The 24,835-nt window shown below is 45.2% G+C and overlaps 1 protein-coding gene across 1 annotated transcript in view; it reads right to left on the bottom strand.

Annotated features, from left to right (window-relative positions):
• Window positions 1-24,835, bottom strand: part of BEGAIN (brain enriched guanylate kinase associated) — a 168,127-nt gene that overhangs the window by 3,106 nt on the left and 140,186 nt on the right. Inside the window, exons 6-7 of the mRNA XM_084843477.1 lie at window positions 13,163-13,270; window positions 5,016-5,099 (exon numbers count right to left, since the gene is read on the bottom strand). Of these exons, the coding sequence (XP_084699603.1) occupies window positions 5,016-5,099; window positions 13,163-13,270 (192 nt within the window). The remainder of the gene's footprint in view (window positions 1-5,015; window positions 5,100-13,162; window positions 13,271-24,835) is intronic.

Genomic DNA, 24,835 nt, shown 5'->3' with positions numbered 1-24,835 from the left:
ATTTCCTGCAGGAAGTAACATGAAGAAGAAGGAAGTGAATTGGGGATGGACCCAGGTATGACTTGAAACATGTACAAAACCCTAAACAACTTGGGACCAGGATACCTGAGAGAGCGTCTTCTCCCTTACCAACCTGCCCAGTCACTTAGGTCATGTTCTTGGTGGTTCCACATGGTCCTATGGCTCAATTGGAGTCCACCAGGAGACAAGCCTTCAGTGTGGTGGCCCCCTTTCTTTGGAATTCCCTTTGGAATTCTGGAGGTCAGGCAGGCACCAACGCTATGCTGTTTCTGGTGCCTCCTGGAAACAGCACTGTTCCAGGAGGCATTCCTTAATTGATGAGTCACAGTTTTTATTGGTATTCTGTTTTTAAAAATAGCATAATTTTAATCTGGTGTTTTAATCTTTTTATCCCTGTACTGTTTTATCTCTTGTGTTCACCACTCCAAAATCTGTTCTAGATATGGAGCAGTATATAAATATTGTAAATAAAATAAAATAAAATAAAATAAAGATGCTTCAGGGACCAGAGGCCTACATTAATTTTCAAGAAGTCTAGGAAATTAATGCTGCAATCTTAAGAATGTTTTCCTGGGAGTAAGCACCACTGAACCCAATAGGATTTACTGCCATGTAGCAGCAACTGCACAGGATTGTGCTGGGATCTGATTACTGTGGATTATTGCCAGAGCATGGGGGTGGTGGTGGTTCCATCTGTCTAGTTATACTGGTAGTCATGCAGTGCACAGCATAGGCCATGACTCCATAAAATTCTGGAGTGCCGCAAAAATTTGGCCGTATACAAGCATGGCTGCTTCTCTCCTCCCACTCAAACTTGCATGATTAATGACACCATCCGGTCCCCACCCCATACTGCAGGAGCAAAAAACCTGTGCTGAATTCCATGATGGAGAAACTCTCTGGGCTCGCATTCGAATGGTGGGCAGCGCTGAAGGCAGGCCAGCCCCCCAAATACCAGCCTATTTTAGCCAGTAACTAAGCCTTAAGAGAGGTGTTTCAACCTTTTAGAATGGGGGGGGGGGAATACATAAAAGCCAGAAAACTACCAAATGATTGGTGTTCAGAGGACCAACCTGCCCAGTCACTGAGGTCATCAGAGGGCTTGCTCCTGGTGGTTCCATATGGACCTATGGCCTGGTTGCAGTCCACCAGGAAAAGAGCCTTCAGCATGGTGGACCCCTTCCTGTGGAACTCCCTGTCTTTGGAGGTTAGGCAGGTGCCAACATCATATTGCTTTTGGTGCCTCCTGAAGACATTGTTATTTCGAGAGGCCTTCCCTGAGTGACCAACCATGGTTTATTAAGTTCAGAATCTGTTATTTTAAAACGTTTTAATTGTTTTAATTATGGGGTTTTATTATTTTATCTTGTTCACCTCTACAAAATCTTTGATGTGGAGTGGTATATAAATATTATAAATAAAGAAATAAAAGGGGTGGAGCCAGGGAAATGGGAGTGGCTAACTGGGGCATCCTGGAGGGCTGGATTTGGCTCACAGCCTGCCATAGTGGCATTCTTTGCCAGGGGACTAACTGAAAACACAAAGCATGAGTAGGGGTGTACGAAACCTTGCCTACCTGGCTCTGCTGGGTTCCGCTGGGGGGGGGGAGGTGCTCTGTCCCTCCCCTCGGAATCCTCGCCAGGGGAAGAGGTGCTCCACACCTCCCCCCAGAATCCTGGCTAGCCGGCTCCGCTCTGCGGGGATTCTGCAGAGCCGCCAGCCGGCTCCACCAGCAGCCGGACATCCGGCCGCTGGCTAGCAGGGACGCAAATGGCAGCTGCCATAGCCGCCGCCGTTTGCGTCCCTGTATTCAGCTGTGATAGGCTACGTAACAACTTACGTAGCCTATCATGTCTGGGTTAAAAAAAAACGCACACGCAAGTGGCGGCGGCGGCTATGGCCGCCACCATTTGCTTTCCTTATTTTTGGCCGTCTTAGTCTACGTAAATATTTACGTAGACTAAGACGGTGAAAATAAGGGGGAACGCAAATAGTGTAGCGGGCGCTATTTGCATTCCCCTTTATTTTCACCGTCTTAGTCTACGTAAATATTTATGTAGACTAAGACGGCCAAAAATAAGGAATGCGAATGCACTGGCATGTGGCCTCACCGAGGTCCGTGGCGGAATTCTCTGACATCCCTGTGAAAAAGGCATGACTTGAGCTTGTTTGCCAGTTCAACCTGATGCCAATGTTGCACTTGCAAACCTAGTCTGCTCCAAGTGCTTCAATACTTGTAAAACATAAACTATAACAAACAAACAAACACAAAAGGAGAAGTGACATTAGGAGGCCCTCATCTGATTAAAACTCTTCATGCCTTCATTTGACAAATCTTTTTAACCATCGGTGTCCAGAAGTACCACAATGTGTGCTTAATTAGCCCATTGATCGAGAGCTGTCGGGCTGATATGAGGAGCACTGAGAACAGAAGAGAAGCTAATAGCCCTTATCAGGCCCACAGCAAAACAGGCTGTGCTCCCACTGCTGCAAAGGAGGATAGGATGAGGCCCGAAAACTCTTAGTAGTACGGAGGTGACATCAAACACTGGTTGAGAACAAGTGGCAGAAAAGCCTCTGTTCTTTGTCAGGAAATCTCCTGCAATGTCCCCAGTCTTACCTACCCTCTACTAGTTAATTTATAAAGAAAAAAGACACTTGGGTTCAAGCTTACTTGAATTGGGACCTCTAAACCCAGAAGTACGAGGGGGCAGTTTTATTCAGTGAAGAACAAAGTGCCCCCTGAATATGCTCAGAGGCATTGTTTATTATTGCTTCACATTTTTCTAGAGTTGAGTCTTAATATTAAAAACAAGTTCTGGGGCTGAGGCCAGTGGGGTGGCAGGAGAACACAGCAGGAGCCATGACATTGTTGTTGGCCGGAATGCCAAGATAATTGAAAGACCCTCTTTGCTCTGGCAAACGAATGAGCTGATAATGAGGCTTTCAGGGTTTACCATTGTTCGTGGCAGATGAGCATAGAGGAAGTCCGAGAATGAGGAAAATAATCAAGCAGAGGCTGTTTTGTTTTCTTTCATGGGGTTCTTATTCATGCTAGCAACTTAAATGGTAACACTTCCTTGCAAGATTATTTGCATTTCTAATGACAAACTAAAGGTTGCATTTCTGCTAGCTGGAGATCTTTCCTTTGCCCTCATGCTCCATAACCGTAATTGTGAGATTTTATTAGTGATTTGCTTGTTTTGGATGTCTGTGTTTTATGATAAGAGTTTTTAAACAGGGTATTCGCTCCTTAGCAGGATCCGTCCGTCCATCCATCCATCCATCCATCATGTATCAATCATCTGTCTGTCTGTCTGTCTGTCTATCTATCTAATCTATCTTGTTGAGGACATGACTGCATTCTCCTTGGGGGTCTGGCTCTGGGGGCTGTCATGATGGGCTCCTGCACAAAATTTACCACTACACTACTGACTGAGGCCTGGTGAGATCTACCTCAAATGAAGAACTATCCCAAATCTTCTGACCTCAGGGCTTGTGGAAAGCTGCTCTACCATATCAAAGGGACACCTTGAAATTCAGGCAAATCCTGAGGCTGGCCGAGGAAATGGCCACATTCTTCTGAACAGGTTGACTGCTGCTAACCATGTAGGAAGCAAAGATCCAGTCAGGAAGGACCTTCCTGGGAACCAGTACTACTCCTCCTTGACTGACTACATCCTCTCCATCCCTTGAACAAGGCTCCCTGATTGACTGTCTTTGCTCTTGCAATGGCCATAGATTCTGCAGTCTTAAGTCACTATGCTGCTTTCCTTTTTGAGCCTTCACTTTGGCCTTTGCAGCCATGGTCTGGTCAGTCCTTTTTATCTATCGCCTGAACCCCTGCGCTCAGAGATATTGACCCGTGACCGGCCTTTTGTCGGCAGACCATGCTTTCTCCACCATTGCCTTGTCCCTCGTTCTCCTGCTTGCCAGACCATGAGCCTTAGGTTGGATTCTGAAAGTCCCAAGGTGCAAACCTGATGATTGGTCACAGTTTCTGGTATGTTTTTTGACCTTGGGCCAGTCCTGACACGATACTTTCCAGTGTCACCCCTGGGAATCAGCAGTGGGAGAATGTCCCACTTTTGTTTTCCAAGGATATCTTTTCAAGCAACCTCCAGATCAAGTGTGTGGTGGCTGCAGCCCATCCCAATTTGGAAATTCGCAGATGCCCACAGAATCCAACCCATTTCAACCCCATCTCAGCTCATCCCATCTCTCTAATCTTCCAGCTGCAGAGGAAACAAACAGCCAGTTTTATGGCTTCCTGGTTCTTAAAAATCAAAGCAATGTAAGTACATAAGACTGTATCTTACCACACTGTATCAGACTAAGGGTCCATCTAGCCCAGTACTATGTCTCCCAAAGCAGCCAGATAGAAGCCCTTGGGAAGCTGACAAGAAGAATGAGATGGATATGGCCACCCCAATCTAGGCAGGAATGTTGGGCAAGGTTGACTTAAATACCTTTGGTGCTGTAGGCAGTATACTGGAGGCACCCTCACCTACCGCATATGTACACCAAGCATAAGGACACACTGGGCTTGTTGGACTTTCTTTAGCTTTCCAGCTTGGCCTTGCAGCCATTAGGTTCCAACAGGACTTCATTTACTTCCACCCATCCCCACTGCTTTGCCATCCAGCCATCCCAATCTAAGGCCCCAGCCAACACCTTCCTCTCCATTCCTCTTAGTGAATGCTGCCCCATACCCTAGTGGGCTACCGATGCTCAGTTAGTCTTATTTATGCATTTATTTGGTTGGATTTGTACCCTGTCTTTCAACCAAGACAATGGCATTCAAGGCCATTTGTTGCCCCTGCCCTGTGTTTCTTCCTTGTCCATCCAACCTTCTGCTCTCTGTGGGGTTTCCGTGCCATTTCTTGCCTAAACGTAGCATCAGGCCCTCCATCCTGCCTTCTCCCCTCCATTGGGCTTGAGGAACAGAAGCAGGCCACTTTGGTGAATTTCAGAGATGTGTTCATTTACATTACCTCGGAAAGCTTATGCGCCCTGTCGTAATTCTTGCTACACTGGAGCAGCTGAGCAGCTAAATTGCAATCCTTCCTATAGAGCTCCTGCAAAAACAACATAAAATGATAGAGATATAGGTATAGATAGTTAAAACCTAATTTCTACAGCCAGCAGGTAGAGGTAGATGTTATACCCCATATTCTGGGAAAGTGCAGAATATACTTAATGTTTTATAGTTGAGTTGGAGTACAAAGTGGTAGAAACCTATTGTCATGGAATCCAGGAACTTCATGGTCCAAGGCTAGCACATAGTCTAAAGAAGCCTTCCCCAACCCAGTGCTCTCCTGATGTTTTGGACTTCAACTCCCATCAGCACCAGCCAGCATGGCTAGTGGTCAGGAATGCTGGGAGTTGTAGTCCAAGATGAGCAAAGGGCTATATGTGCCTGATCTCATCTGATCTTGGAAGCTAAGCAGGGTCAGCCCTGGTCAGTACTTGGATGGGAATCCGGCTTCCTGCACTGAGCAGAGGGTTGGACTCGATGGTCTTGTAGGCCCCTTCCAACCCTGTGATGTTATGATTCTATGATTCTAAAGCATCTGGAGGGCACCAGGTTGGAGAAAGCTGTGCTAGCGAGATACACGGGACAGTATGTATGCTTTAGGGATGTCCCATTTTAACCTGACAAGTGATGGGCAGACCAGGTCAGTAGGGAAAAGAAGGAGGCTATCCAAGGGTTTCTTATCATCATAACGAAGTATAACAATGACAGATAGATATCCTGGGTCAGTCCATGGCAACTGTATAATCATAGCTATCTTGTGACATTGTTTATTTTAGTTATCCAATACAGTGTCATAAAACATACCACTAATGCCTGAACATCAGTATAAACCCCTCATTATCTACACAGCAATTTCAGTTTTCAAAATGAAAATGAGAAACATAACAATATACATTACATTGCCACAAAGCAACTTAACCTTCTTTGCTTTTTGCTGCCCCCAGAAGCTCTTCTTTTCCACCACAAGTGCTTATTTGGGAAAACTGAAAGCAACACTGATTGAAGGTCATTAGGACACATGATTCTAGCATCACAGAAAATATGGGCAAACTCAATTTGTAGTAAGGTTTGTACTTATTATGGACAGAGATCTCAAAAATTATGAATGGATGGCAACCAGAAACGAAATGGAAATGTATAACAATGCCTCCAGTGGTGGCAGCCAAGGCAACATCACTGGATTGGCCTGATTCTCTGTCATCCATTCAGCATCCGTTCAACTAACATGACCATGCAACCAATATCCTTTTTTTTTGCCTCTAGAATTAAGAAAAAAAGTCCCAAATGCATCTGAAGGGTCAAATGAGTGATAAATTCCAGCCACTGAATTCAGATCTTCACAGAACCTGTAAGAGTTCATAACATTCACATGACCTCTTGAACCTGTGGTTAGGTTAGGACTGTAGGTCATGACTATGTCCTGCCAAGTTTGATTCTGCTCAGTTTCTCTTTTTTCCGACATTAAACTCTTTCTGTCCCATTTCCACATCAGTTTGCAAATTTGTTTTTTCTTAAAATTTGAATGTATTCTTATGTGCATTTCTCAATTTTGTATATATTTTTCAAATTATACACCTTTTTTTTGCAGGCAGTTTCCCGAAAGATAAGGCATTCTTGCATGCACTTCTCTGTAATATATGCATATTTGTGTGCACTTCTTGGTTACTAACCACATTCTCACATCCATTTTCTTCATGCATGAACTTTGATTGCAAACTTCGGAAAAGTGCAAGTACTGCCATTGAACTGTATTCCAGTTTGTGTATGGATTCTGGTAGTGCAAATTTGGTGAGTTCGCATAAAAATGTGAACTGAACAGATTTCTCCCCCATCTCTAATCATGACCTCTTGAAACTTTGGGACCTGCAAACGTTGATCAGTACAGACTGTTTCCATGCAGCCACAGGCTCAAAAATCCACATAAAACCACCGTGCCATGGCTGGTTGCACAATGGGTTCAGCTCAGATCAGCTATTTGCACTCAATTACAAGTACCTGTAGAAACCACAGCTGTGATCAAAAAGCCAGTCTGGCCCAAACTTTGTGCATGCCATGCAGAAGTAGTTTGATTTTATATGACCCTTTGAGCTCATGACACCATGGGGAAACATCTGTTTAAGCCAACCAAAAATCAATTACCCAGGCTCAAAAGTTCAAATTAATGGGCAATAGATTATCTACTGTGGGGGTGTTGCTGTGACCTTGATTAGATTCATCGATTGTTTCCCCAAACTGGAAGCAAGGTATGTTTCAATGGATGAAAGGGCTATTACCATTAATTTCACCCCTGAAGCCTAAATTCCAGGAAAATAAGAACTTCAATCTGTTGTGATTTGGCTGACTGATAATAGGTGTGATAATAACCCTCCCTCCCCCCAGGTCTTTAATTGCAAAATGTTTTCAACATAGTTTGCTCAACTATTCACTTATGCAATAGTCAAATGCATGGCAGTTTGAATTGGCAGCATTTTTTAAATAACTGTTCAAAATTCACCATGCACATGTAGTAAATACATTTACATTTATATGTCCTTTGGCAGATACCACTTGAAATGCTTGATTTTACTAAGGAAACCTCAATTTGGCCCAGGAGCATCCTGGTGTGGATCCTAAGATGAATTAAGGACATTTACAAAAAATTAAATTATGGAAGCCTACAAAAGGAAAAATTCCAGTCCCCTGTGTCCCCCTACCAGTTATTTTAGACCCTGGAGTGAATGGTCTTAGACTGCCATGTGTACCACATCAGTTGTGAAGTACACACTTAACCTATTTCTCTTATCCCCTCCATACCATCTTTCCATGCTTTACAAGTGCTTCTACATTCCTGATACGTTGGGGTGGGGGAGTGTTTGCCAGCCCTGATTTGGAAAAAAGAAAGACCCTGAGCATGCACAGTTTTGCATTTTAAACTCACCTAAATCATATCACCATCGGGATTACAGGAATAAAATGGTCTTTGTTTCTGCTGTCTTGATGCTAAACACATTTCTTTGGGAATAAGCACCATTTTGTTGTAGAAAAGGATAATATTTTAAAATGAACATCTGTAACTATGTGCAGCTGGCTGCCCCCTTGACAGTGATTTTTTTTTTTTTTTAAATGAGAAGGGTGGTGAAGCTGCCAGGCAGCATCAGCCCTGGTGCTGATGCTGAAGAAGCTCTTTGAGCACAAGCTTTGCATGCATAAAGTCCCTGGTTCAGTCCCCAGCATCTCCAGCTAAGTCTTGGAAAGAGTTCTGCCTGAAACCTTGGAGAGCCACTGCCAGTCAGTGTCAACAGTTCTGGGCTAGATGGACCAATGGTCTGGCACAGTATAAGGCAGCTTCCTTTGTTCCTATGGGTGTTCATTTTCCGCCACCCCCCGGACCTCAGGGCCCTTGACTATGGCCCTAAAGTCTGGCACCAGCTGCACCTACAGCCGCTTGCACGTCCCCAAAGCCTCTCCAGAGGGTCAGGGGCCCCTCCTGAACAAGATGTGATCAGCAGCAGGGCTACAGGGGAAGGAGCGGCAGGGAACTTTCCTTTTCTTAATTTATCTTAGTATCCAAACCTGATTTGGGGCAATTTCCCCTCCCTCCAGCAGCCACCTCCCCACCTCCATCCCACATTGCTCAGGAGGGACCCCCCCAACCTGTGGAGGTGACCAGAGTGGCAAGGAGGGGATGGAAAACGTTCCTTCCATGAACTTCCTTAAGGCTGCAACCCTACAGCCACTGACATGGTAGTCAGCCTTGTTCAATTCAACAGGATTTCCTGAGTGCAGGATTGCATCATAAGTCGAGATTCCAGCTAATGTGCCAAAAAGCTATCAAATGGAAATCAAGTGAAGCCTCAAGCCCAATATTGAACATGTTCTGCGAGTACCTCGAAGGACAGATTGATGCTGGTTACTTCAACTGGTATAGCTTCTGGGAAGCATTTTTGAATAACAACAAAAATAATTATTTTGGATGGAAAGAGCCTTGGGCACCTGTGTTCCTCTGGTCCAAAAACAGTTGTCTATCATTACCACCAAGAATAGCTTTAGGCTGGATTCACATGTGTAATTAGCATTGTGAACACTCCTTGAAATGCAACTTGGAATGGGGGATGATTGAGGGGTGACTCCCTGTCCTTGGCTGGTCACTAAAAACCTATTCCCTGAATGGTGTTCAACCATAACTAGGCGTCATCTTTAAATGAGCCTACAGTGTGCGTTGCTGTAAACAACATGGATTTGTTTGCTAGCCCTGTTGTAGCCTTGGGGGCAGCCAACAGAGGGGTGTACATCCTCCACATGTTGAGATGGGCACAAGCACTGGGTGATGTCGGTGCCCCAGGTGTGCAGACGGTGGCAGCACCACAAACAAATACTTGATACGGGACACAGACGGGTGGGGGGAGCTCAGTTCTTTGCGTTCCTAAATATTTCTTCCGAGCAAGTTCTCTTGATTTGATAACATTCACATGCTTAGGATTTTAGCCTGATTTCAATTTCGCTGGTTATGGTTCAATTATAATTTGTCTGTGAAAAGTGCCGTTCCTTCAAGTAACCACGGGGTCTGGGAATGGGGAGTGGTGTTTTTTTTTGTGGGGGTGCCCCCTATGTCCTCCTCTAACACTACCTATGTGTCTGGAATACCCTTATGGACAAGAGGTTTTCACTAGAGGGGACCATAATCCAGTGGTAAGACCACATGCATTGCGTACAGAAGGTCCCGGGTTCAATCCCCGGCATCTCCAGGCAGGGCTGGAAAAATGGCTGCCTGGAACCCTGGAGAGCCACTGTTGGTCGGTCAGGGCCGACAATACTGACTCGTTATGAGGCAGCTTCCTATTTTCCTATGTGACTAAGGGTGACGTGCATGAGGGTTTCATAAGGGTCCACACTCTGCCTGAGCAGCAGCCCATGGGGCTCAGTGCAAAGCAAGAGATATCCTTTTGAGCAACTTGGTCTGGCATGGCCTGAGCCCAGACTGAAACCTTTTATGCGTTAGTCCAGGGCCCTCTTCCAGACTGCACCCTTTCCTACAGCATGGGAGCCTTAAAGGATCAGGCCTCCAGCTGTCAAAGAGCTCATGCTGGGTGCGCTGCAGGAGTTGGTGCATCGGCTCCATGGAACGTGGAGCTCCTGTAGAAGGGTGTGCTGGTCTGAGGTTGGAGACAGCGAAGGCTGGTGGCTCCGATTTTGGCGGGGCTGAGCATGGGTTTCTGTGAGAACCAGCCAGAACAACACAGGAACTATGCAAGGTGTTGGATCCCATCCCTAAAATAGGTTCAGCACCTTGGATAGGTCTTTTAGAGTTCTGGCTGGTTCTCACAGAATCCCAGAATGGATGCACAGCCCCACCAAAATTGGAGCCACCAGCCTCCACTGTCTGGAGATAGGCTTGGGGGTCCCAGGCTCAAGAGTCTCTAGCAACTTGGGCTTGGGGGTCTCTGGTTCCACATTGGTGCTTGTGCTTGGAGCCTGCTCCGTTGGCACCACTGGTTCTTCAGCCTCTAGGTCCATGGTCAGGTCAGTGGTGGACTCTGGGGCCATGACCCCAAGTAGTTATAATGATTTTCCACCGCGGGATCACACACAACAAAGAAAGAATGGATTCAGGAAGCCACTTCACACAAAGCCCTTGCCAGATGGAACAGCCTCCACGTGGTTGCGATGCCTAGCGAGTGCCCGCCCATTTCTGATTCCACGTGGAGACCAGGTCTCGGTGGCTTTGCCTTCATGCTACTTGGTGGATAAACAACCATCTTCTCTGAGTAGAAATGTACCCCGAGGGGAAATATATAATGCTTTGTCCAGGACAAAGGAGCCAAAAGACATGGAAAAGTCATTGACTGTGGAAGCACTTTTCAGAAAAAGATTGAAGAGAAGAGGATTTAATTTGGAGATCAAAAATTGGAGGGGATGCAAGGAAACCTGGGGCTAAACTATACATTACTCGATGGTAGGCAATGATAGTCTGCCAGCTCTTATTGAATGGAGGAAGCTGCTTCAGGGAGGGGGCGCTTTGGTGGAGAAATGGCAGGGGAGGGGCATGCAACTGTTCTCCTCCTCTACCCTGTCCTTTTCGACTTCTTTCCCTGTAGGATTTAAATATATTTGCCATTGCAAATATATGTGTGGGGTGGGGTGGGGTGGGGGAAGCCACTGTGTATGTGTGTTTAATTTAGAGTGGGAAAAGATCTCTCTCTCCTTACCATTTCTCCATTCCAGATCCCTCCATTCCAAACCAGTTTAAAAAGGGCCACTGGACTATTAAGCCATGCATTTGTCTGTTACATGTAATTTTGTTCCAGTAGCACATATACAAAGTCCAACTTTGGCTGGAACATGTCTATTGTCAGAGACAACCCAAGACATTTTGGTGCCTGGGGCAGGCAATCCAAACAGTGCTACCCATGTTGGTAACATTAGAAAAATAAGAAAAATAAGCTAGAGCCAATCTACCATAGTGGTTATTGTTGGACTGGGACTCAGGAGAACTGGGCTCTAATCCCCACTTGGCCATGAAGCTCACTGGGTGACTTTGGGCCAGTCACTGACTCTCAGCCTGACCTACCTCACAGGGTTGTTGTAAGGATAAAATGGAGAGGGGGAGGACCATGTGAGCCACTTTGGGTTCCTTGCAAGAGGAAAAAAAAGGGGGGATATAAATGTAATAATAATAAATAAATAAAATGATTGAAAGATTGTTGGCCTTTAACAGTACCCCCAAATCTGTCACTTGAGATGGGCTGCAATGGTCTTGGCCATTGTGCACAAACCATTGTGCACAAAAGGCATATTAGCCATGGTGAAGAATGTTGGGGGCCTGTGGGGGTGATTTGCAAATTACAAGCAACTGTGCAAGGCTTTTCTAAGAGTCCTCTAATGTTGCTTGCAATTCCTGGCTCCATTCCAAGTCCAAACTGAGCATGGGAGAGTTCCCACCATTGGTTTAGAAAATGTACAAAATATAGCATGGAAAGAACTTTTTATACAACAGTAAGTGTGCTAGGAATATGTTAAAAATATTTTACCATATTTTACCATATTCCTGTTTTAGGAATATGGTAAAACAAACGTTTGCCACATTCTTTACGAGAGTTATGCACCGACTGCAAGGTTCGACTTGGACCCTGATTTGGGACATTGGAAAATGGCTTGATTCTGCTCGGCATGGTTCAGAGGCTGTCTGCTCCAACTCAGGTACTGAACTTGGGTCAAGATTCAGAAATCTGAGCCTTCATGTGTTCCACTGACTATCATGGGGAATCAAGAAATGGCTATAGCCCCTTTTTTTCTGTTTGCCAGAAGGGGATGAACTTTGCAGGCATTGTAGCCCCTTAGGAAGGGATTACATTTGCCAAATATAAGAAAAATAGGTGCAGTGGTATTTGAGGTACACACCTTTATATTTTGATAAATTCCTTAAAAAAAGGAACTGCCAGTATGTTTTGTTTCTTGGCAGAATTGGATGAAATGTGCAGGGATAGTTGACCCTTCAGCCGGTGGGGGGGGGGGGTCAAGCCTGACAAGTATCCAATGAAGAGGTACAGGGAGTATTGTGCAAGAGCAGCTTTGGCATTTTGAAGGCATCCCAAAGAGGACACCACATCCTTATCCCCCTATGTTCCTTATGGACCATCGTTCTGAAAATGACAGATAGCCTAGTGGTGCTCCCAAGTAAGGAAACTTAAAAGTTTATGTGGAAGGGGAGTCCCCCAGTGAAATTTCCTGATAAAACATGCCCTATGATTAGAAGGTGGACCTGTCAGTCACTCCACCTCCCTCCACCTCCCCTATCTGCGTTTAAGGTCCAGTTTTGGTTCTGGCCACTTCGGATGGAAGCCCACTGAGCCTCAGGAAGCCCAGAAACAGTCCAAAGTGGCCCAAATTGGCTTGGACTTCAGCCGAATCTGATGCACATCCCTAATTCTTATAGAGCTAGAAGAAACAGGTTTTTAAAGTAGCCACTGATAGGGATCAGTGGAATAGGTAAAAACTGAGTAAGTAATAAAACAGAGGAGCAGAGCAAATACTGGCATTGTGGTATTTCTGATCCAGCAATCCATAATTTTGTATTTTTATCTCAATACATGACCACAACAAATAGATACTATTCAAAGTACTTACATTATCTTCTGACAATTTATCAATTGTCACCTTGGCTTCTATCAAATGGTTATTGAGGGCTATTATTTCGTGGCTTAAAGCTCTTTTTTCTTCTTCATAATGTTGACCCTGTGTACAAAAACAATTCAATCAACATTCTTTTTTTCCTTTAAAAACTCCCAAGGAATTTCCTTAAAAAAAAGGAAATTCTCAAGGCACAATTACAAACAATGGCAACAAGAAAAAAAGGTGGAAGACAACAGAAGAAGCCAATGTGGCTTCACAAAAAGCTTAGAGATGACCTGAAAACAAAAAAAAGACACATACAGGAAGTGTAAGGAAGGCCAAGCAACAAAGGAAGAGTACAGGCAGGTAGCACAGAATTGCAGGGATGGCGTCAGGAAGGCTAAAGCTGAGAACGAGATGAGGTTAGCGAGGGAGACTAAAAGCAACAAAAAAGCTTTCTTCAGCTACGTACATAGTAAAAGGCAGAGGAAAGAAATGGTGGTTCAGCTATTAAATAAGGACGGCAAAATGATAACAGATGACAAAGAAAAGGCAGAAGTGCTCAATTCCTACTTTGGCTCAGTCTTCTCCCAAAAGAGGGTCTATGACCCCCCCTGGCAAAGGCGAAGTACAGGCAGAAGGGGCAGGATTGCAGCTTGAGATTGATAGGTGTTCCTTGACCATATGCCTAATTACTTTGAATGAGTTCAAATCTCCAGGGCCAGATAAACTGCACCCTAGAGTAATAAAGGAACTGGCAGAAGAACTCGCAGAATCGCTGTCTATTCTCTTTGAGAAATCATGGAGGACGGGTGAAATGCCAGATGACTGGAGGAGGGCTAATGTGGTCCCTATCTTCAGAAAGGGTAAAAATGAGGAACCTGGGAACTACAGACCAGTCAGTCTGACATCAATCGCTGGGAAAAGCCTAGAGCAGATGATAAAGCAATCCATCTGTAAGCACCTTGAAAACAATGCAGTGATGACTCGAAGCCAAAATGGATTTGTCATGAACAAATCCTGCCAGACTAATCTTATCTTATTTTTTGATCAGGTAGCCTCCCTTGTGGACTGTGAGAATGCTGTGGACATAATATACCTCAACTTCAGCAAAACTTTCGACAAAGTGCCCCATGATATCCTGATGAGCAAACCAGCTCAAAGTGGGCTAGATGAAACAATGATCAGGTGGATCCACAGTTTGCTCCAGAATCGGACTCAAAGAGTGCTTATTAATGGGATCTCTCAAACTGGGGAGAGGTAATGAATGGGGTTCCGCAGGGCTCAGTCCTGGGCCCAGTGCTCTTCAACATTTGTATTAATGACTTGGAGGAGGAGGTGCAGGGAATGCTGATCAAATTTGCAGATGACACAGAATTGGGTGGGATAGCTAATACTTTGAAAGACAGAAACAAAATTCAAAGTGATCTTGATAGACTGGAGTGCTGGGCAGAGAACAACAGAATGAAATTTAACAGGGATAAATGCCACGTTCTGCACCTAGGAAAAAGAAACCAAATGCAAGATGGGGGATACGTGGCTCAACAACACTACAAGCGAGAAGGATCTTGGAATTGTTGTCGTTCACAAGCTGAATATAAGCCAACAATGTGATGTGGCTGCAAAAAAGGCAAATGCTCTTTTCGGCTGCATTAATAGAAGCATAGCTTCCAAATCCCGGGAAGTACTAGTCCCCCTCTACTCAGCACTGGTTAGGCCTAATCTGGAGTACTGTGTCCAGTTCTGGGTGCCACACTTTAAGAAGGACGCAGACAAGCTGGAGAGGGTTCAGAGGAGGGCAACAAAGATGATCAGGGGACTGGAAACAAAGCCCTATGAAGAGAGACCGAAAGAACTGGGCATTTTTAGCCTTGAGAAGGGAAGACCCAGGGGAGTTATGATAGTGCTCTTCAAGTACTTGAAAGGCTGCCACAGAGAGGAAGCCCAGGATCTCTTCTCGATCATCCCAGAGTGCAGGACAGGGAATAATGAGCTCAAGTTACAGGAACCCAGATTCTGGCTGAACATCAGGAAAAACTTCCTGACTGTTAGAGCAATACGACAATGGAACCAATTCCCTGGGGAGGTGGTGGGCTCTCCCACACTGGAGGCATTCAAGATGAGGGATCGTCTGTCAGGGATGCTCTGACTTGGATTCCTGCATTGAGCAGGGGGTTGGACTTGATGGTCTTGTAGGCCCCTTCCAACCCTACTATTCTATAATTCTAAGAAGAAAACCTGCTGTTGATTGTTGTTTTCCAGGCTAAATTGTACGAAATACCATTTCTTCCCTTCCTAATACTTCTTTTCCTCTATTATGTTCACTTCTGTACCAGATTACGATGAAGAAGTGAAAAACCTGGGGCATTTTTACATATTGGTTCAATCAGATTCCAGTGTTGGACATGTGCAATTGGTCTTACACACACACACACACACACACACACACAACTCCTTCATTGGCAAGAAAGTATGTTCAGTTTTTCTTCCTTGTTCTATCACCCATTCACACTGTTCATACTTGGCACACATATAACAAGCCATATTTAAGCTTTCCATCTGAAAATAGCTTTACAATATTATTGCCAACTCAAGTGCTCTAAAAGAAAGACTGTTGATTTCAAAGCTGCTGGGACTCCAACCATCTTGTCACTGTTCCTATTCTCCTGCCATTTTGTGTATCCCCACATGATGTCACCCTTACTAACCTCTTTCCCAGGGCTATGTATGGGTACCCTATGCTTATTTATGTACAGATGTTAGTGTCACTATCTTCATAGAATCATAGATAGTAGGGTTGGAAGGGGCCTATAAGAACATTGAGTTCAACCCTCGAATCTTGTCCAAGACTTCTTGAGTGCCTAATTTATACTGCATAACTTAAACAAGGAAGGTGTTTCTGGGGAAAGCAGATACGCAGAGAGTACCAACACAGGAAACCACAGGAGTTCGCTCAACCCACGCAGGAGCTTTTTCCCCAAGCCATCAGAGTACAACATGGACTGAAGCACCGTACACATCTGGATTAATGGGTTCAAGAATCCTGAAACAAGGATCATCTGGAAAAGCTCTTAAGAGCTGAGCCACATGATTGAAGAATCACATGGTATTTATTTATTTAAGATGATTTTTATGCTGCCTTTAAGGGTAGAACCCTCTCAAGGCAACGCACAAGATTAAAAAACCAATGCAAAACAAATACAATAGAAAAGCAATCATAAATATTCAGTAAAATGCTATGAAGATAGGTAATGCTAATAAAACCTGCAGCGCACAGAACAAGGGAAAGGCCAGCAAAGACAGATGGGTCTTCAGAGCCTTCCTGAAGGCTTGCAAAGAAGGGCCCTGACGAATTCTGGATGAAAGCTGTTTCCAAAGATGTAGGGTCACCACTGAAAAGGCCCTCTCCCTTGTGCTCACCAGCCTAACCACCCTTGACAGAGGGCAGGCGAGAAGGGCTCTACCGATGATTTCAGAGTGCAGGCAGGCTGGTACAACAGAAGGTGTTCCTTTTTTCAATTGGACCAAAGAGGATCTAAAGAGCCTCTTGTTGAGGGTGAAAGAGGAGAGTGCAAAAGCTGGTTTGAAACTCAACATTAAAAAAACTAAGATCATGGCATCTGGCCCCATCACTTCCTGGCATATAGAAGGGGAAGAAATGGAAGCAGTGACAGATTTTACTTTCTTGGGCTCCGAGATCACCGGAGACGGTGACTGTAGCCATGAAATTTAAAAGACGCTTGCTCCTTGGGAGGAAAGCTATGGCAAACCTAGACAGCATAGTAAGAAGCAGAGACATCACCTTGCCGACAAAGGTCTGTCTAATCAAAGCTATGGTTTTCCCAGTAGTAATGTATGGCTGTGAGAGCTGGACTATAGGGAAGGCTGAGCGCCGAAGAATTGATGCTTTCGAACTGTGGTGCTGGAGAAGACTCTTACGAGTCCCCTGGACTGCAAGGAGGTCCAATCAGTCCATCCTAAAGGAAATCAACCCTGAGTGTTCATTGGAAGGACAGATACTGAAGCTGAAGCTCCAATATTTTGGCCACCTAATGCAAAGAGAAAACTCCCTGGAAAAGACCCTGATGCTGGGAAAGACTGAAGGCAAAAGGAGAAGGGGATGGCAGAGGATAAGATGGCTGGATAGCATCACTGATGCAATGAATATGAACTTGAGCACGCTCCGGGAGAGAGCGCAGGACAGGAAGGCCTGGCGTGCTATGCTCCATGGGGTCACGAAGAGTCGGACACGACTGAACGACTGAACAACAACAACAACAACAACATGTTCTCTCATCTATATCGATATATCTCCCTGCATAGAAAAGGGTTCCAGGCTAGCCTTCTTCCTGACATAATAGTTTTCTATGCATAGAATCAGAAAGGAAAAGCTACTGGTGCATCTCTGGGCCCCTGCACTAGCCAGACCCAGCAAATCCCTGGTGCCATGCATGTAGCCCAACCCCTTCCCTAATCTGAAATGTTGGTAGTATACGTAACAGATAACTGGCGGGGGATTTAATGAATAACATTGGTCCTGGTGATCCTCTCTTATCAGTTGATGCCATTGTGATGATGGCCCTCAAAACAGAACATGTACATCTAACATCCATTGCTGAAGGTTCCCTTCAATATAATTTCTTTCCCATCAAATAATCCAAATTTATCCATACTTAGAGTAGACCCAAGGAAATCAATGGGGCTGATGTTAGACATGATTTCACTGGGTCTACTTTAAGTTAGACTAAATCTGGATTCAACTCATTGTGAAAATAGGCTGGCCTGGATTTCTTTAGCCAGTGATTTGCCAAGTTTGGGGAGTTTGCAAAGACAAAATTAGGTTATCCATTCAGCACAGTCATCACTTTCGAGATGGATGGATTGTTTGCTGAAATGTGCTACATCTGCAAAACAGACTGTGCATCTTGAAGCATCATACGATCAGAAATATCTATACTGTGTCCACCCCCCCTTCTTCAGAGCACATGTTTCAGATCCCCTGGTAGGACAGAATAGCGATTTCAGTAAGGGGTGCATGCAACATTTGGCAAGGACCAAATTTCTGCTCTTAGATATATTCAAAGTTAATCTGCAAAAAGAAGTGAATTTACAGTATACAACTCCTCTGGGGACAGGGGTTGAGACCCCCATTTTGCATGCCAGCAGTTATTTTTCCAGTTTAAACCCTCTAGCCACTTCCTGTTGGGATTAGCAATATGATTTTTCATCTTGTTTTCAGAAATATTTGCTGTCTACCGTTCACCAAATCAAGTCAGCTTTCTGTGCCTCCTTATTTATTTATTTTCTTTCAAAGCTGTATATGCTGGCTTTCAGGGCAATACCATCCCAAGGCTAGTTACACCTAAACAGTGCTACACAATATATCACCAATCAATAAAACCACAATCTAAACCAAAAACATTATATCATTAGAACAGGAGCAGTCAAAACAGTACAGAACATCATGTATCAAAAGCCTTTTGAAATAAAAAAGCCTTCATGGTCTGCTTAAAAGCCAGCAGGTTAGGGGCCAAAGGTGTCTCCCTAGTGAAGGGAGTTCCACAAAAATGGAGCCATTACTGAAAAGGCCTTGTCTCTCATGCCCACCAATCATTGGTGGCCATATAGCCGTCTCTATCTGTTATAGGTTCCAGCCAATATGCAAGTTTTTGCTGGCAGAAGAACTTCTTGGATGAGAAAGACTGGGCTATTCCATCTGCCAGTAAGTTGGGGTAGTGGTCAGTGCCAGCTCTAGGTTTTTGAGGGCTCTGGCTGACACACACGCACAGAGTTGGATCCAGATTTAAGCTGGATCAACCGTGGTGGTGGAAATAGACTCCCCAGCCCTTCCCTTCCCATGGCAGCCCCTCCAGCCCTCTGAGAATGCTACACAGAGAGTCAGGAGACCCTGCTGGTTGGGGTGAGCTGTGGGGTGTGTGTGTGGCAGATCCCCCCAGATCAGAGAGAGGGAGCTTCCATGCACAGAGTCCTTCCTGTCACAGAAGGCAGATCCTGGTTCCAGCCCACAGAGCTTAGGGCAGGGCACGTGGCTCCCCTCCTCCCATGTTATCGTCACAACAACACGCGAACTCACATACGCACACACGTAGCAACGGACGCAGGTACAAAGGGGCCTTTATCAGAAGCGTGGCATGCACACCATAGACTTAGACGCTGTACTTCAACGAAGTGGGGGAATCCCTACTTCTAAAGTGGGGAGAAATATCTCAAACAGCCATTCAAGCCCAAGTCCTTAACATCAGCGGTGTAGTCGTGGCGGGTCGCTCCGGGGCGTCGCTCTGGCACTTTTTTTGAAGCTGGCCCCCAGCTGGGTGACAGTCTGCTAGGGAAGGAGGAGGGAGCAGAGGGAGTGCGGGCGGCTGCCTCTTGGCTGCTGGCCAGACAAAGGGAGCGGGCGAGGGAAGGAGCCTGAGGGAGCCCTGCAGCCTCCTCTCGCCCCCCTCCTCCTCCTCAGCTCTTGGCTTCTCCGCCCATCCCTTCTCTCTGCCTGCGTGCGTGGCGCTGCACTCATCTGCTGCAACACCAGCTGCCTGTTCAGGGCTGCTGCTGCTGGCCATGGCAGCAGCAGGAAAGTGGGGTGTATGTGGGGGTGCCGCCACCATTATTTACTTATGTGGCAGGGTAGTTGGCTGGTTTGTGCCAGTTTTTAGGATTTATCACACAATCCTATGACTGTTTATTCAGAAGTCAGTCCCACTATATTCAGTTGCCAATTGGGCTTTCTCCCAGGTAAGTCTGCCTAGGACTGCAGCCTTAGCTGCCTTCCCAAGATCTCTATAGATTTAATTCAAAATAAAGACCCATCGGATTGCACTGTTGATTCTTGAACATTAATTTCTACTTTAGGCAGAATTGCCAGATGCAACCTGCTCTGTCAGCTATGCTTTTTGGTACAAGTTTGGCATGTGTCTGGGCAAACAAACCTTGGTTGAGGGGTGGGAAACAGAAAAACAAATCAGTTGTGGGGAGGGGAGAAAGAAGGTGTGTGTGTGTGTTTGTGTGTAGTTCAATCCAGTTGGGTGTGTGGATGTTTTTGTTGCAGGATGGGAGAGATATAATGAAGGAGCTTAGGGAAGACTAAAGGGTAACGTTGGGGTGCTAAGGGTGTGTGCAAGGGGGCTGCTTAAATGAGAAGTGGTCTGTCCATGAGGGCTGAGTTGAGAGGGTGACGCTTCCGTAGAGTATCTTATTTTGAAAACCTAAAATGTTTGAGTTCGAGGGAGTGAGAGAGTGGGTGAAAAAGATTAACACCCGTGCATTTTTTCTCAGACGTCCAATTGAAATACCCCTGCCTTACTCTCAGCTGCACTGTTTTTGGATCCCAGTTGAAGGCTGTATATCTTACAAGGTTGTACAATCTTAGGAGGGGCGTGGCTGTGAGGGGCATGGCTGTGACCGTCACGAAGGGACCCGCACTTCTGGATTTGCCACTATACTACTGCTTAACACACGTGTGTGCGTGCACACACACACGCAGGCATTTCAAAAGAGAAAACCGGCTTGGTTGCTATTCCAAGCCCCTGGCTCTTGCTAGGTGAAGTTCAGGGCAGTGTTACAGTGATGTGATTTTCAAACCTGGACTTAATGATCTTATGGGGGTCCCTTGAGGTGGTCTTCTGTATTACTTCAGTTGTGAAGCATACAGATAACCAGTTCTCCCTCCAGCCACCAGGCCAGACTTTAAAACTGCTTCTATGTTTCTGATATTTTAGAACAACAGCAGCTGCCTCAATCCGAAGATGGTCTTCAGTGGTTCTTCTCTGGGAAATCCTGCCAAAGGAAGTGAGGCGGGTGGCTACTGAGAAGAGGGCCTTTTCTGTTGTGGCACCCTGGTTGTGGAATGAGCTTCCCAGTGAGGCTTGCCTGGTGCCTACATTGTGCTTTTTTCGGTGCCAGGTGAAGGCCTTCTTATTTTCCCAGGCATTTTAATTTTTCAGTTTCTGTATTAAATCTAGTACTGTATTTTCAATTTTTGCACTGCTGCTAGGTTCTATTTGGGTATTTTTATGTTATACTGTAGTTTTAAACTCTTAAACTTCTCCATTGCATTTTATAGTCTTGTATTTTATAGTTTTAATTGCTGTGAACTGCCCAGCAAGCTTCAGCTATTGGGTGGTAAAGGAATGTAATATATTTTTTAAAAAACTGTTTTTCAACCCCAATTTTTAAAAAAAATGCTCTGAGCATGAGTAGTTTTGCATTTTAAATGCACTCAGATCATAACACCATCATGACTACAGGAATGAAATGGAGCTTGTTTCTGCACCTGCTTCTCTCTGGGCAGTCATTTGGGGGACCTTTGGGCTGGACTTCAGCCCCAAAGCCCAGCACCTCTGGTTTAGGGCTTCCCGTTCCTCATTCCTATGTTTCTTAAACTGAAACCTGTAGGATTCATTGTAATAGTTAAACTAGAGCATGGATGGGCAGATGTTTTGAACTTCAGGTCCCAGAAGCCTCTGCCAGTATGGCCGGCGGTCAGGAATGCTGGGAGATGAAGTCCAAATCTACTTCAGAGATCTACTTTCTGCCTACCCCTAAACTAGAGTATACTTCAGTCTCCCAAACGTCTTGTACGTATTAACATTGTGCAGTCTTCTGTCATTGTACTCTGCCTCAATGGATAACTGACAGCATTGGGAACGATTTATCCTGTGGGCCTTGAACAAATATCAAGGTTAATTATCTCTGTGTGTGGAGCACAAGGAGATGATTAAAACTGAAAAGTGTTGAGCAGCTCCCACGAAGCAGCTCTCGGGTGATTGTAACGTACACGAGAGTATGCTTTCTGCTTTGCTCCCAGAAGGAAAAAAAAAAGTCCACACGCCACGGATGCAGATTGCATGTGCTTTGACTGATGAACTGAAGAGGAGCAATTATGGCAGTGGCAGGCCTGTTGCTCCCCTTTCCAAACTCACAGCATGCGGGATGAAAATGGCAGGATGTTTGGTTGCCTTGACCTTTCCCCCCACAAAAAGGCGCCCCTGCATTGTTTCAAGTGCCGCAATTCCACAGGGAGATGGGGAAAGAATAGAAATGTAACCGGCAAGTTATTAGGTCGGCAAACTGGCTTGGAAGATTTTCTGCTTGGAAAGATGCTGGTGTTTGAAACAGGTCAGGTCCAGGTTAAAAAGATCAGAGTAAGTAAACAGGGCTTCCCAACGTTCCCCTGGATATCAGTCTGAAAGGTTATAAGACCTGGAGGCCACAAGTGAGCCTACATATGAGATATAAAACAGTAATGTATGTGTTAACAAGAGCTGAGCAACTGACCCAAATAATAATCCATAATTGGTTCGAGTAGCTTGTCCTTCGGGCGGGCGTGGCCTGGGTGAATGTTAAACTTGCGGAATCAACTTTGCCTTTTCCTAGAACCTGGAGCTCAGTCAGCTGGAGCCAAGTGCAACATCGTGGCTTAGAAAGAAGGATGGACATAGTCCTAGAAGTAAGGAGCAGAACACCTCTGAGTGTAGCGTTGTGTAATGGTTGGAGCATTGCACTGGGACTTGGGAGGCCTGGGTCCTAGTCCACACTCAGGCATGAAGCCCCCTGGGTGACTTTGGACCAGTCGCTGACTCTCAGGCAAACCTACCTCACAAGGCTGTTGTGAGGATAAAGTGGAGAGGAGAAGGTTCATGAGCACCTCCTTGGGCTCCTTGGAATAACGAAGGTGGGATATAAATGTAATAAATACATAAATAATCTCATTCCAGAAATTTATTTTCAGCACCAGAACTGTCCTCACAATGGCCCAGTTTGCATGGAAGAGCAACCCAGTTTTTTTTAAACACACACACACACACACACACCCTGGATTGTTGTGAATGCCTGATCTCTTCCACTGCGAGCAGGAGCAGCTGAACAAGCCAGAGATGATCTGTTTAGCGTGATGTTTGAACCAGGACCTCTGGGTTGTCAGGGGCAGAGACAAGCCAGAGTTGGAACCCAGGTTTACTATCAGAGTTTAGCCACTTCTGATCGCAGCAGGAATGATTAACATGTTGAGTTTTTCATGATAACCCAGGGTTTAAAAACACACACACACCTACCCCTGGGTTGTTGTGACATGCGAACCAGGCTAGTCCTTTCACACAAATGTCTATTCCTGTGTTTCCTCAAGCTTTCTTCATTTCAGCATCCTAATTTGAAGGAGGGCGGGACCAAGTTGTCTCTATAATTAATTGAGAGGCAGAAAGTGTGGATAATCTACTGCAAATCAACCAGAGATCTACTAGCAGATCCCAATCTATTTTCTGCCCACCTCTGCCTCAGAGTTCTGGTCTGTAACTTGGGTGTCAGGACCCTAAAAGTGAGTCATGGCCTGAGCGAAGTTATTTTTTAATTATTATTTATTTATTAGATTTCTATACGACCTGACAGCAGAAGCTCTCTGCTAGGTTGCACCATGGGAAACACTTTTGCTTTATGCGAAATGGAGGGAGGGAGAAGATGACAGACAGAGAGTGAGGGGAGGGTATATACATTTATAAATTATACATTTATGATAAGCTGGATGGGATGATGCCTTTCTAGGCCATACACAGCAAGAGATAAAATCCAGGAACTGACTGTGCAATTTCGGCCTACACATGTTGGATTTTATGCATGTTGTCTACCATATTTGAACTCAGGTGGCTGCCATTCCTCAACACCACCACTACGGTCCCAGAAGGATGCAGAGTCCAGAAGCATTCTGGGTAGGGTAGCCAGGTGTCTTACTTTGCAGATGCAGTCTTCTATTTGAAGGCATCCTCTGACCCACTCTGACCCAGTCTGCCCACTCCAAGTCTGGTTTAGAGATAAAGGACCATCAGAAGGGAGAGGAGGAGAAGCATTGACGTTGCCCATCAACACTTAGCAACTGCATTGCAGACTGAGCAGGCTCTCAGTCACTGTCTTCCCCGCTGTGGTGAGATGTATCGTATTTCCTTTTAAATTTTTAGTCATTTCTAAATGTGCATATATACACGTGAATTAGCCAGTGGAGGCTGGTGGCGCCGATAACAGTGGGGCAGTGAATCCGCTCTGTGTTTCAGCCAGAATAAGACCCAGTCAGACCTCTAAAGGAGCTATTCAGGGTGCTGAACCTATTTTGGCAATAGGGTTCAACACCTTGGAGAGCTCCTTTAGAGTTCTGACTGGTTCTGACCAAAACCCGGAGCGGATTCGCTGCCCCACTGACATCGGAGCCCCCACTCTCCACTGAAATTAGTTCCATTCCGTTTATTGCTTATTAACCAATCAGGCCATATGCATACAGAAACATAATAAAATGCCCCTCTTAAACAGAAAGTGACACCAAAATAAGAAATATTAAGGCAGGTGATGATGGCAAAGCTAATTAAAACATTTCATAGGGAGCTATTAAAACATTTCACAAAGTCTAGACCATATTTATTAACCTAGTATAATATATTAGCAGGCTTATCTTCTATACCAGTCAATAGTTTTCATTTCTTCCAAGCCCATTGGACAAACTTGGCAGTCCTGCAGGACATATAGTAATCTGTACCAGTCAGTAATAATAATGTTATCCTTAGAGAAGATTTGTTACTGTACCCAACTCTTAAGGACTCAAGATATTGCTTCCTCAGCTCTGCATACAGGGGACATTCCGTTAAAAAGTGTCCCATGTCCTGTATCGTGGGACAGCCAACTGGGCAGTATCGT

This window comes from Heloderma suspectum, chromosome 1 (genome assembly GCF_057233095.1).
Source record: "Heloderma suspectum isolate Gila_16-S chromosome 1, 16-S_ref, whole genome shotgun sequence".
NCBI classification, from domain to species: Eukaryota; Metazoa; Chordata; class Lepidosauria; order Squamata; family Helodermatidae; genus Heloderma; species Heloderma suspectum.
The sequence above is the reverse complement of the archived record's forward strand: the minus strand, read 5'-3'. Positions and strand labels throughout refer to the sequence as shown.